This window comes from Nannospalax galili, unplaced genomic scaffold (genome assembly GCF_000622305.1).
Source record: "Nannospalax galili isolate Female #2095 unplaced genomic scaffold, S.galili_v1.0 scaffold596, whole genome shotgun sequence".
NCBI classification, from domain to species: domain Eukaryota; kingdom Metazoa; phylum Chordata; class Mammalia; order Rodentia; family Spalacidae; genus Nannospalax; species Nannospalax galili.
Genome location: NW_008340140.1, coordinates 5,465,520 through 5,479,791, shown reverse-complemented (window position 1 = coordinate 5,479,791; position 14,272 = coordinate 5,465,520). Strand labels below are relative to the sequence as shown.

Here is a 14,272-nt window from a genome sequence, read left to right as displayed (position 1 = left end):
ACAGAAAAAAACAGAGTGAAAAAAAAAAAACACAAAACAAATAACCCCAAAATCAAAACACACACACACACACACACACACACACTAAAACCAGTAAATGTTAAATAAAGTATAAAAGTAAATGTGTTATAAATATTGGATATTATAGAACTGATAAAAACTGAAATTAAAATATAAACTTGCTGCTGAGCATGGTGGTGCATGCCTTTATTCCAAGCAACTTGGGAGGCAGAGGCAGGCAGATCTCTGTGAGTTTGAAGCCAGCCTGGTCTACATAGCGAGTTCTAGGCCAGCTGGGGCTATAGGGAGACCCTGTCTCAAAAAGACCAAAAAAAAAAGGTTTCTAAAAATGAACTGAACTAGGAAAGGTCTGAGGTTTTGAAAAGAGGTGGCCTGACTGGGGCTTCTTGGAAAACCATGTTATGCTGAAATTTGAACTGAGAAAATCCTCACTGTGGGCCCAGGACAATCTGTCCTTGCTGTGAGGTCCTGAGCTGTCACCTGTCCCTGGCAGTGGTGCTTCCAGAGCATCTAGGTATTAGGGACAGCTGAGACACCTCTTCATAACACTGCCTAAGGGTGACTTCTAGAGCCCAGAGAATGGGGGCATGGCATTGGAACTTCCGTGTTTGCTAGAGAGGTGGGTGCTGGGAAGGCAGTGGGCGCTGGGAATGGGTGGGGTCTTGGTAGCACCTCTGCCCACCTCTGCACTAGCTACCACCCAGTTTCCCACTAAGGGCGGGCTCAGAGCTCGCCAAGTCTTGTCTTCTCTGAGTGACTGGCACCCACATGAGGCCAGGCCTTCTACCACCCACCCCAAGTCTTCTTAGCTAGAGCCAGGACCAAGAGAGGGCTGATGATACTTTGATAGACAATCACTGCCCTCCAGGTTCTCCTGGAACCATACTGGAGGCCCTCTGTCTGGCCCAGCTCTGGAGAAGGGACAGGGCCACAACTGGGGATGAGGAGTGTGCGGCAAGGCAGGCGGGGTGGCACCATCCCAGAGCACCAGTGAGTGAGAGGAGACTGGAGGGGCCGCCCAGACTGGGATGAGGAGTCCCTTGCTGGAGGATAGAGGTCCCCAGGCAACCCTGGAAGTGCTATGAGATCAAACATAAAATGCTCGGTGCAACTTCAGCTCCCAGTACACCCATTTCAGCTCCCAGTACACCCAGTTCACATACAGGACACACTTGGAGCAAAAGGTGCTTTGCTTGTCCTGAAAAATCCAAATGTAACTTAGTGTCTTGTCTCTTTGTTGGTTTGATTTTGGCTTTTGCTAAACCTGGCTCTATCAAGGGTAAGCAACAATTCAGAGCCAGTCAGCCGTAGGCTGACCAGACCTGAGACCAGCCTCAGATCATGCCCTGGTGTCAGTAGAAAACTGTCATCCTGGACACTGGGACACACAGGCTTGACCTCAGGTGGTATTTGGGCCTGTAGAATGTAGAAAAATCTCCACTCTCTTGAATTATAAACGCTGCCATGCTTCCCCGGTACCTGGTGGCCAAGGTCTTGAAACAGCCACCTCTGTTCAGCCACCTGCCCGGCAGCTCCTTCTAGAACCAGAGAGGAAGGGGAGGTGGCCCTGTCCTGTCCCCCAGTGCCCATTCGTTAACCCCAGGGGCCTCAGTGAGGTTAGTTTACTCCAAATACCACAAGTTTCTGGGTGGAGGCCACCGAGAGCGGCACCCCAACACAGCTGCTATGAGCGTGGCCCATTCTTCCCAGTCACTCACCAGCCTCGAGCTCCGCCGGGCATCCACATGGCGTCCACACAGGTAGTCCAGCTCGGCCTGCTGCTCACACAAGTACTCCCTGGGTAGATGGGAGGGCTATGAATAAAGGGGAGACTCAGGGCCGCTGACCTGGTCCCCTCCCTACATGAGGTCAACTAGCTGCTGCCATCGGGCACTTTGTGAGGCTTCTGACTACTCACAGCACCCCACAGATCAGTCTACCTGTTACTCGGCACATTATGAAGATGACTACTCTGATCCTGGCAGGTAGCAAGTGACCAGTCAGGGAGAGGCTGGACCCTGGCCTGAGACCCCTTGTGGCCCAAGCCCCCTAACCCCTACTGCTCTCTCAGGAGGGGGGCCAACCCTGGGGAGTCAGCATGACTTGCCTCCCGACAGATGATGGTGGCCACCTGGACCACAGGATGAGGACAGCAGAGGCCTGGAGACACCGAAGGAAGCACAGAGCCAAAGCAGGCGGGGACCTGGGTGTGGCCATCCTGTTCATTCAGTTTGGGGGCTCATCCTCCTGAATCCCATTTTTCCCCCTCAAACACAAGATAGGTAGATCCTTCCTGCTAGGCTACTATGCATTTGGGGATCAACTCCCCAGGAAGAAGGGGTCACATCAAGCCCAGACAACCCTCAGACCAGGGTCCCTAGGGGACACCAGTAGCTGTCCTGAGAGGTGCACTCCTCTAGGCAGGCCTCACTGGTCATGCTTACCAAAGCTACCTCTTTGCCCACACCACAGGGCACAGGAGTGAGAGCCATGCAGTTTGGGGGAGTTGAAGGGTGTTCCTAGTATAGGGAGCCAGACCTGGGGGTTTAAGGACAGCTCTACAGATACCAAGCATGTAGCTGTCCATGCTCTTGTTGCTATGGTTACTAAGTGCGGTGTGGGCAGGTGTTCAGAAGTGGAGGGCAGGGAGGTCGACTCAGGAAGGTCAGAGTTCACCTCAGAAAAAGCCACATGCTGAACTAGAGAACGCAGGAACCCTGGCCTCCCTGGCTGTGCACCAGCCAGAGCTGTTGATCTGGTTGGGGGGGGGTCGGGAAAGATAAGGGGAAGGCTAGTGGGGCCCTCGCTGGGAGAAAAAGAACAAGACCAGCCTTGGGGACATTCTCCATGAGGGGCTAGTTGTGTTAGAGGAGGACTGTGTTTCCAGATCAGGTCTATGTGGGCTAGGTTCTGCCCCTCACCTCTGCTCCATATAAGAGGGACCCCATCCCCACACCGAACCCTGAATCCTGATTAGTGAGGGTGGACCAGGTGGCCGTAGGAGCACGGAGTGGCCTAATCAGGTGACAAGGAAGCAGGAAACCAGACCTTCCAGACCAGGCTGCCCTGTCCACAGGCCCATCCCTCCCCACAACCTCAAAGCCGAGGGCACCTGTCTCAGTGGGGCTGGTAGCCAGAGCTGTGCCTTCCAGCACTTTCTCTACACCTTACTGCCTCCTGCTTCAAGCCCATTATCTACTGGCTGAGTTAGAATAGAAGTTTTGAAAAACCTCCCTATTCAGGGTCCCTCCTATCCTCAGTCCACTTGGGCTAAGGCAGGTCTCTATGGAGGGTGGAGGAAGGGACCCACCTCTCCACTCTGACATCTGAGGATTTAGATGCCAGTGGGAAAGCCCTAGAGAGTGGTGGTAGCCAGAATGTCCCTCCTGTAATGGCCTCTCCTGCTTCCATCATAGAAGTTTTGAAAAACCTCCCTATTCAGGGTCCCTCCTATCCTCAGTCCACTTGGGCTAAGGCAGGTCTCTATGGAGGGTGGAGGAAGGGACCCACCTCTCCACTCTGACATCTGAGGATTTAGATGCCAGTGGGAAAGCCCTAGAGAGTGGTGGTAGCCAGAATGTCCCTCCTGTAATGGCCTCTCCTGCTTCCATCTGTAGACTTTCTCTCTCTCTCTCTCTCTCTCTCTCTCTCTCTCTCTCTCCCACACACACCTCTGAGTTCATCTTCTCAGGCTCAGTTTATTGAGTGACAGTGACACCAGCTGCCACCGTGGAGAGGGACCCAGGTGGGTTCATTCATTTCCCTCTAGTGGCAGCATACAGGAACCTGGCTTGCCCAGCTGGGAGGCCAGCACCCCCTGCCGGCTGCACTTGGCACTCACAGAATAGGAAGGGGTGTGTGTGTCATCTCCCTGTGCTCAGTATGAACCAAATCTCTCCTGCCATGGTCTCCAGGGTAGCCACTTCCCTCCTCTCTCCTTCCTGTACCCCTACATCTTTCCCAGTGTGTCTCCCAACCAGTCCTGTCTGCCTGTCACACATACCCCTTCCACACCCAGTGAGTCCACTTTTACCCTCTCCTGGTCCATCTTGGTCACCTTTTGGCTGCCCTCCTGCCCAGTGCCGAAAATCCATGCCCTACCCACAGTCAGGGGGTCTTCTAGAAGCTTAGCCCCACTTGCCTGCTTCATCCCCTCAGAACCCTCCATGGCTCCCAGCTCACACCCCAAGGTGAACCCCAAAGGCCTCCCATAACCCAAGAGGCCCCGTAAGGTTGGGCCCATTGTCCCCCTGCTGCCCATTCATGCCCCAGGCTGGCCCTCCCATTATCCCCAGGTTTGTTTCCTCCCCCTGTGCTCTACTCTGTCATTTGCCCTCCTGGTGAGGCTGCCCAGAGCAACCATTTAAAACCAAGCCCTGTGCCTTCCTGCCAGATCCCTTTTCCTCCACAGCACCTTACATCTTCTCTGTGCAGGATGCCCATCCCTCAGAAATGGGCATGGTTCCACAACTCAGACTCTCACATCCTCACAAGTGCCCAAGACCCACCTGTGTAACACCCCCACCATGAAACCAGAGACTCTGCCCTCCTTTGAGGGGCTGAGGTGGTGGGTACTGCCAGGGCCTGTCTGGTGACCAAAGCAGCTGCCAGAGGTCCTCTGTGTCTCCCACAGACAGACCCTGGTCCCCAGGAAGAGGTGGGGAGGGCAGGAGGCGGAGGAGCTGCAACCCACTCACCTGAGGCCTCTCTTCAGTGCTTCGAAGATCTTCTTCACCTGCTGTGGCCTGGGGTCCAGGCAGAGCGAGCCCTTGCGCAGTGTGCTGTAGGCCCTGGGGGACTTGGCTGGCAGCCGAGACCGCACAGAGTTTCTGTTGATGGATTTTCTGCAGAAGAGGATAGAGGTGAGGAAGGGTTAGGGCAGAGCCTGCTCCAGGGGAGGCACTTTGGAATCAAGGAGTCTTTGGACCTGGCTGGGACCCACCTCCATCACCTCTGAGCTGTGTGGTCTTCAGAAAGCTGAGACTCTTAGGGCCTCAGTTTCCTCATCTGGAAAATGGGAGGCCTGGATTTAAGGATGAAGAGTAAGAATACTACAGGGCTGGAGAGATGGCTCAGCCGTTAAGAGCACTGACTGACTGCTCTTACAGAGGACCGGGGTTCGATTCGCAGCACCCACATGGTGGCTAACTGTCCATAACTCCAGTTCCAAGAGCTCAAACACCCTCTTCTGACCTCCACAGACATTGCACGACATGGGTGAACTCACACTTTCAGGCAATACACTCACACACATAAAATAAAATAGTAAATGAAGGAGTGAGGAGACCTTAATGTAGATCATAAACTACTATGAGGATGTGGTGAAGCAGCCTGAAGTCAGGCCTGAGGGGCATGTTCTGTGCGGGCAAAGCAGCATGTGGGACAAAATCATAGCACTGGGGTTCCTGCAGACGAGGGCACTTGTTCCACTTCATCCCTTCCCTGTAGACTTTGTACTTGTTTTTAGAGAAGGCGACTGTGATGGGTAGTTTAACTGTCAACTTGACACAACCTGGAATCACCTGGGAAGATGGTCTCACAAGGGACTGTCTAGACAAGGTTGGCTTGTGGTTGGGTCTGTCAGGACTGTCTTGATTGTCAACTGATATGGGAAGACCCAGCCTGGAAGTGGGCAGCACCATTTCCTGGCCTTGGACCCTGGACTGTGTAAGAGAAAGCTGGCTGAGCACTAGGCATGTGCATTCCTCTCTGCTCCCTGTGGATGTGATGTGGCCAGCTGCTTCAAGCTCCTGCCTCGACTTCCCCACAATGATGGTCCGTGATCTGGAGTTGTGAGCTAAACAAACCCTTTCTCCTCTATGAGGTTTTTGTCAAAGTATTTTACCACAGCAACAGAAATACAACCAGGACAGGAGCCTAATTTATATGTTCACACATATGTACATGAGCATGCACACACACATATACACATACATACACACACATACACAGACACACACACTCACACATATTCACACACATACCCCTCCCACACACACACACTACAGAAAACTCACCCCCAGGCATGCATTAGCTGACAAATCTCCCTCCCTGGCCTAGGCAGATCTCATGCCCCAAGTCTCAGCTATGGCTCTGGAGTTTTGCTTTGGATGTCACAGAAGAGAAGGAGGCTCTTTCCAGTTCCAGGCATCAGATGACACCCTGGACTCCCAGCCCCTCCTCTTGCCTTCACAGAGAGAGGCAGGTGGAGTCAGGCCAACTCTATAGCATAGTGAGCTCCTGGATCCAGCTACACTTGAAGTTGGACCTGCCCATTGAAATTTGCAGAAACATGAGCTGCTCAGTTATCTTTTCAGCTCAAGCCAGAGGGAAATGGGAGTGTGTCATGGACGGTCCCAAGACCTGGCATCTCCCATGGCGACAGCCAGGGAGTACAGTTGCAGAGTCAGCTCATTCCTTCAGAGGCCGGAGGGCCTGGCATGCAGTGTCTCCTTCACATCAGCCCTCCTCAGACGTGTCCTGATGCCCTTCAGTTACAGTTTCAGGGCTGTGTTCTCACAAGACATGTAAGCAAATGTGTAGAGAAGTGACTTCTGTTTGGTTCCTTTTTGTTTCGTGTGTGTGTGTGTGTGTGTGTGTGTGTGTGTGTGTGTGTGTGTTTTGCTCTGCTTTGTTTTGTTTGAGGCAGAGTCGCCCTCTAGCCCCAACTGGCCTGGAACTCACTGGGTAGATCAGGCTGGCCTTGAACTCACAGAGATCCTCTTGCTTTAGCCTCCTGGGTGCTGGGATTAAAGGTGTGCGCCACCACAGCCTGCTGTGGTTGGTTCTTTTTTAAAATATTTTATTATTTTTTAATTTAATGTGTACAAGTGTATTGCCTGCATGTATGTAAGTGCACCTGTGTTGTGCAGTGCCCAGGGAGATCAGAAGAGGGCATCAGAGTCCCCTGGAACTGGAGTTACAGACAGTTGTTAGCTACCATGTGGGTTCTGGGGATTGAACCCAGGTCCTCTGCAAGAACTGCCAGTGCTTTTAGCCTTAAGAGTTCAGCCATCTCTCAAGCCCTGTGGTTGGTTCTTAAAGGGAAGTTGCTAGGCCTGCCAGCTCCTCCTCCTTCCTGGGGTGGGGGAACAACTTTGATGCTGAGGGCAAGGAGGCGGGGCAGCGAGCAAGGACTGAAGAGGATGGCCCTGGGCAGCATGGAGGGGAAGGACCCACCCCTGCTTGAGGCCCATCACTCATGACCCTGGGCTTCTGGACCCTGGGCAGGTAACAGCTTACTTAGGCATCTGTCTTTGGACTGTTCTTTCATGGAAGCAACTTCCCTGGGCACTAGCACACATCTCAACTTCAATTTTGTAAAATGGGAGGCTGGGACACCAGCTCTGAGTCTGACACAAGATGACATTCAACAGATGCTTTGTACACAGAAGCTGCCCAGAAAGAACTGCATCCTGCGTCTCACCCTCACCACAGCTGGGATAATAGATGCTCAGCTAACAGTGAGCCACACTGAGGCAGGAAAGGCAATGGCCACAGGGGCTGGAGGATGGACATCCTGGGTGGGAGCATCAAGATTCAGCCTCAACATACATCCTTCACCGGAGCCTGAGGACCCAGCAGGGTGTAGGGTGAAGGGCACAAGGTGTGAAGCATGGGGTTCAGGGTCTGTCACTCACCCAAGCGGTCAGCTCAGATTGTAAACCCCTCCCCGACTCTAGGTGGATTTAGGATTTCGGGAGCTGAGACTGTATTTCTACCCCATCCCAGGTCGGACTATGTTGTTGATTTCCAGACCACACTGTGAGGACCACTGTCTGCTCACCTGTGGTCCCAGCTACTGGGAGGCTGAGGCAGGAGGATGCTGGAGCCCAGGATTCAAAGCTAGCCTGGGCAGGATAGTGAGACCCTTCCTTAAAAAACAAATAGTTAGCAGGGGCTGGAGAAATAGCTCCTTAGTTAACAGCACTGGCTACTCTGGCAGAGGACCCAGGTTTGATTCCCAGCACCTACATGGTGACTAATAATCATCCTTAACTCCAGTTCCAGATGCCCTTTTCTGGTCTCTGTGGGTATTATACACATGTGGTACACTTACATACATGCAAGTAAAACACTCATACAGAAAATAAATAATTTTTTTTTTGAGACAGAGTCTCCCTGTAGCCCCAGCTGTCCTAGAACTCACTATGTAGACCAGGCTGGCCTTGAACTCACAGAGATCTGCCTGCCTCTGCCTCCCAAGTGCTGGGACTACAGGCGTGTGCCACCATGCCCAGCAAAAATAAATTAATTTTAAAAAATAAAAATAAAATAAATAAACAACCAGGGCCATGTGTGGTGGCGTAAGCCTTCAGTCCTAGCACTGAGAGGCAGAGGCAGGCAGATCTCTGTGAGATTGAGGCTAGCCTGATCTACACAGCAAGTTCCAGGCCAGCCAGGGCTACATAGTGAGACCCTGTTTCTCAAAAATATAACAAAAGGGACTGGAGAGATTGCTCAGTGGTTAAGAGCACTGGCTGCTCTTGTAGAGGACCCAGGTTTGGGTCTCAGCTCCCACATGCCCTCCTCTGACCTCTGCAGAATTTGTAGACATGTGGTACACCTACATACATGCAGGCAAAATACTCACACACTGAAAATATAAGTAAACAAATAATAAATAAATACAAAATAACAATTTAAGAACAGTCAGGCATGGTGGTACATGCCCATGATACTGGCACTTGGCAGGTAGAGAGGCAGGAAGATGAGACATTCCAGGGCATCTTTGGCTACATGAGAGTTTAAGTCCAGCTTGGGCTACATGACAGCCTGTTTCAGTAATGATAAATGATAGACTTATTCATTAAATAAGTAAATTCATATGGCCCTGTCTCTGGGGCTCACTGACTCTGGTCTCCTGGGGTCACTCTCACACTATGCACTGGTTCCAGCCTTCAAGGCTCTCCTTCAAACCACTGAATTCTTTCCTTCCCCTCTTCCTCCTCTTCTTCCTCCTCTTCTTCCTTTTCATCTTCCTCTTCTTAGATCTCACTCAGTCTCCCAGGCCTTGAACTCACAGCAATCCTCCTGCCTCAGCCTCCCAGATTACAAGCAGGAGCCATCATGCCCACTGGCAGCCACCAGGAATCCAAGACTTGTCCCTTCAGGTGGGAGCTGACAGGGCAGCACCCTGGGGTGCCCACCATGAAGGCCCACGGTCCACACTGGGAGGCAAAGGACTGGGGACTAAGGAGTCAGGGAGGGGACAGGGATATGGCTCCTCTCCATCCTCAGCCCTGAGCCAAGCCACCAGGATTGCCCCACCTGGGTCCCAGCAGCCCAGTGGGCGGCGGCCAGGCTGGTTCTTGCTGGGCGAGATGCTAAGCATTCCATGGGCAGAAGACACAACAAACATGCAGCTTACTCAAGCAGGGGATGCCTGTCACCCTGCTGCCCAGGACCAGCCCATGCCCCAGGTCCCTGCAGCTGACAGCCCAGGACCAAACCAACTCGCCCTGATCCTCAGGGGGCCCCTGTCTCTACCGGTTAGGGACTTGGATTCCACTCAGCTCCTATGTTCAAACCATAGACCCAGCAGCTCTGGGCACTTAACTGGCCCTCAGTTTTCTTATCTGTAAGAGGAAGGGGGAGTAACAACACACCTGCATCCTGACTTGTCAGGATATCCATCCAGGAGATGTTTACTAGTCCCTACTGTGTGCCAGTCACTGTTCCCAAGGCTAGGAGAACAGTGACGAAGACAGATAAACACCCGCCCTGAGAGATGACAGGCCAGCCAGGTATGACCATGGGAAGTGGCAATAGGCTCTTTATCTAGGTCTCCCACCCCCATGCTATGTAGTCCTGGGTAAGTGATGGAAGTTTCTCGGTGTTTTAGTTTCCTCTCTGTGAATTGGGGTCCAGGGCTGCTAGGAGGGCTCCATGAGTTTAAATAGAAAGGACTTCCATCAGGATCTAGCCAAGAGCAGGCACCACATGTGTGTCAAAGTTGAAGAAATTAGTTTGGAGCAAGCCTATCTGATGGAACCTGCAGCTGAGAGAGTTAAGTGGGAGGGGAGGGGACAGGTGGGGACAGACAGCTCCTCCCACCAGTGGCTGGGGAGAGGGTAACCGTTGGCACTCAATCCCTGAAGCTGCTAACATTCACCCAAACTGTGTATGGAGTAACTTTCTAAAGCCCCTCTCCCTCACCCTCCTCCAGGCCATGTCACCCACCTCTTAGGCTGGGCCCTCCACAAGGTCGCCATCTCAGACACACAGGCTACACTGGGACAGGTGCGTTTCCAACAGGTGAGGGTCTTGGCAGCAGAGGGTCAGGTGGGGTGGGCAGCAGCTCTGTGTGGGGCTGCAGACCTTCACCTTAGGATCCACAGTCCCCAAGACCTACCCTGTCCCTCTCTCCCTGGTGACCTGGGCTCCCAAGGTTCCAAGCCTGGTCTGGAGTTCTGAGGGCAGCTCCGAGGGCTGTTGAAGTACAGCCCAGATGGTGAAATCAGGCCACATGCTACAAGGCTGGCTGGTGTCACCCAGCCAGGCTGGGAGCAGCCTCTGGGGGCAGATGTGTCACCAGCTCAGAGAGGACTCAGTAAATATTAAACAGCCTCAGGCCTGCCAGATAGGCACGTGCAACCTGGCGTCCTGTGCTCACGTGCAGGCAGGCAGCCTCTGCCAGTCTCCACTGCCCTCAGCCTTGCTCTGGCTGTGCCTGGGCAGGGTCTGGAGCTAGATGGGGCCAGCTGGCATCATGCATGTGTCCCAGCCTCAGGCAAGACATTCCCAGGACTAACCACACAGGCTCCTGGCCCCCACACATTGACCAGGCTGACCATGGTACCATGTAGTGAGACAATGACAGCCTTGCAGGGCTGAAGGTCTATTCTGTGTGCTTCACGCACAAGAACCCCCACCCCATGGGTCTGTGAGCCTGCCCCCAGGTACAGTTCAGAACCCACACTTGGTGATCCACCCCCAACTCTTGACTCCAGTGGTACCTGCCTGACAGCCTGGGGGAGGAGAGCTGTGCCTGTCAGTGGGAACTACTGGGTTATTGTCAGCATCTGGCCTGGCTTCCCCCACCCACAGGGCATGGGAAAGGGAAATGGCCTTATTAGAGCAACCATTCACACCTCAGTACAAAATTCTATCAGATAATTTTGCCCAAGTGAATTCTTTATCTATGGGATAAAAAGTCCTGTCTAGCCAGTGGGGGGGGGGGGCAGGGTGGGACAGAGGAGGTGTCTACATAGGTTGGAGTGAGCCCTGCCATTTTGCCTGCCCCACACCTCACCCCTATGCTGCACCTCTACTTCAGTGGAGGGTCTGCGGAACAAAGGCAGAGATGCGGCCTGAAGCCTCAGTCCAGTTAAGATGGTGTCGGGGGTCCAGACAGGAGAGAGGGACAAAGTCAAGAAGTTAAAAACAACTTCCCTGTCACCACAGGCAAAGTCTTCCCCACCTTAGACAGGGACTGCCCAGGCTGAGGCTAATGGTAGCCATTCGGGACCTCCGGAATAGCATCTTCTAGCATGCCCAGGAACCCCTGGGAATCCAGATTCCGGCAGAATCGAGACTGCCTTCTCTAGACTGCACATGGACACCACAGGAGCCCACTGATGACCACGGACTCAGGTGCCACAGGGGGTCACCTCTGCCCTTCTGCCACTCAGGGTTTCAGCAAGGGTGGGGAGCAGCACAGGCAGGGGCTCCCTGAGGATCTTCTGGACAGAGGACCTGATGGGGCTTGAGGGACCATGTCCTGTGAATATGGGATACTCTGAGGCCCCCAGAGACCCACAGCAGGGAAGCTGGGAGCAGCTATCACATCTACAGGTCCCACACAGAATGGAAATGCAGTGCGTGAGTCTCTTGGTGGCTACAAGGGGCACTACATCCAAGCACGGGACCCACACAGCACCCTCACCATCGGCAGCAGACCCTCCTTTCCCATGGGATCATGGAGGACCTTATGTACCTCTGTGGACCAACTCACAGGGGCTCACAGTTATGTTCTCCTTGGTCAGCCCTGCACACACACCCCAGGGCAGGTAGTAGGGAATGACTGGGCTGAGACACAGCACTGGTCCCCACTGATTTACACACACTCCCAGCACCTAGTATGTGCCTTCCTTACAGTGGTACCCTCAGTTCTCTTCAAGGCTTAGAGTCAGAGACTAAGCCAATCACTCTGGGTCTTTGGCCAAACTTCCTCCTATGTGGGACCTCTGCTTAACTTTTCCCTGGCCGGAGGCATTAAGGACAACAGCCCCCAACAGGGTTCTCCTGCGCATAGCCCCCAGCACCTGCTTGCTGCTCGGTGCCCACGCTGCCCTCAGCACCTTTGCGCCTTTGTACTTTCCACCCTCCCAAGCCCCCCCATTTCCCATCATCTGCTGAATAGAGTCCCTGCCCCCACCTAGGGAGTCCCCACCACCCTCTACACCTGGCTCTAGGTCCTGTTCAACTAGTCTGGCTGAACCACCTTGATTTTGTATTTTATTTATTATTTTTATTATTTTTTATGTGTATGCATGCATTGCCTGCATGTAGGTAAATACATCCATGTCGTGCAATGCTTTCAGAGGACAGAAGAGGCTGTTGAATCCCCTGGAACTGGAGTTACAAACAGTTGTTAGCTGCTATGTGGGTGCTGGGATTCGAACCCAGGTCTGCTTTTTAAAAAAAAATATTTTATTATTTTTATTTTATGTGTATGAGTGTATTGCCTGCATGTATGTAAGTGCACCCGTGTCATGCAATGCCACAGAGGTCAGAAGAGGGCTTCAGATTCCCTTGGAACTGAAGTTAAGGGCGGTTTGTAGCCGCCATGTGGGTGCTGGGCATCAAACCCAGGTCCTCTGCAAGAGCAGTCAGTGCTCTTAACTGCTGAGCCATCTTGTCAGCCCCAGATCTTCTGCTTTTTGTTTTCCAGATGGACAGTCCAGCAGGGCAGGGTCTGCTGAGGAAGGAGGGACACCTAAACCCCTCTGCCCCGCACTGAGACTCAAGCTTTAGTTGGGGTGCTGCACTCTCCTCTCCTCCGGGCCTAGGTGGAAGGTGACCTTGACCTATGGGTGGCCTTGGAACAGCTCTGGGAGGCTTTGGGCTCAGGTAGATGGGACCTAGCCGGGCCGGGTTTGGATTCTTCCCAGAACAGGGTCTGCAGGGACTGGCCAGGGCACACAGCTGGGGAACAGAGCATGTAGAAGACCTGGGAGACAGATGCCAGCATGGCCAGAGTGCAAGGGTAGAAGGAGCTGGCCAGGCCCACCCCAGGGCCTCTTGGTCACAAGGCTACTGAGTGGCCCCCTAAATAGGAAGAAGCTGCCAACAGCTCCAAGCATGGGCATGGCATCATGAAACTTGGTTGTTGATTGACTCATTGACCAGCCAGGCTTTGTATCCACTCTGGCTGGGGATCTGCTCTTAGGCAGGCAGAGGTTTGAGGCCCTTAGTTGCCTGAAAATCTGCTTCACTGGAGGTGATCCCCTGGGGCTCGCAAATGCCCAGCATGAGATGTTGGGAACTGGGGCAGTGGCCCTGGGTCATCAGGTTGTGGCCCTAGAGGCAGAAGGAGCTCAACTTCCAACCACGGGGCAAGAGGTAGGCATGGTGCAGACCACATGGTTTGGGCCTGGCCCTGCCAGCACCTCCCAGCTGCTCCTCATCTGAAAACCACCCTGCGTCTCCTGTGCAGCAGTGTGAGCCAGTGTCAGTGTGTCATCTCCCCTTCATGACAACCCCATGGGGAAGGACTCTCCTCCCAAGTTCAGATGAGGAAACTGAGGCTCAGAGAGATGAAGTCACTTGCCTCAGGTCACAGAACCAGGACGGTGGCCCCACTGCCGAGGCCACCAAACAGGAAGAGCACTCTTTCCTACCCTACCCACCAAGGAGGTACCTTGCTGTGTGACCTTGGAATCACCTCTCTGATTTGCCAGGCCTGATAGACTCAGCAGACTGACTTTAGAAGCATTTGAGACTCTATCATTCAGGCCTCCAGGAAATGACAGGTTCTCGGGCACCTGTAGTCATGTGTGCACACATGCACCCCATGCACCCCATACACTCCCGACATCCAGTCTACCCTGCACCCCAGTCCCCAGGGCACTTACGAGATCCTCCTGCTCTGCGCATTGCTGAAGCCTGCGAAGGAGGCACTGCGGCCCACAGCCGCCACAGCCCCGGGGTCCCCAGAGGACAGGAAGCGAACCCGCACAGACATTGTGTCACCTGGAGAAGAGGGCAGGATGGTCAGCACAGGAGGAGGCCTCTGTCGCAGGCCAGG

General features: G+C 53.5%; 1 protein-coding gene across 1 annotated transcript in view; it reads right to left on the bottom strand.

Annotated features, from left to right (window-relative positions):
• The window catches only part of Ripor3 (RIPOR family member 3), an 87,826-nt gene that overhangs the window by 24,720 nt on the left and 48,834 nt on the right, over window positions 1-14,272 (bottom strand). Inside the window, exons 2-4 of the mRNA XM_008835160.3 lie at window positions 14,100-14,217; window positions 4,719-4,865; window positions 1,740-1,818 (exon numbers count right to left, since the gene is read on the bottom strand). Coding sequence (XP_008833382.1) covers window positions 1,740-1,818; window positions 4,719-4,865; window positions 14,100-14,209 — 336 coding nt within the window. The 5' untranslated portion in view covers window positions 14,210-14,217. The remainder of the gene's footprint in view (window positions 1-1,739; window positions 1,819-4,718; window positions 4,866-14,099; window positions 14,218-14,272) is intronic.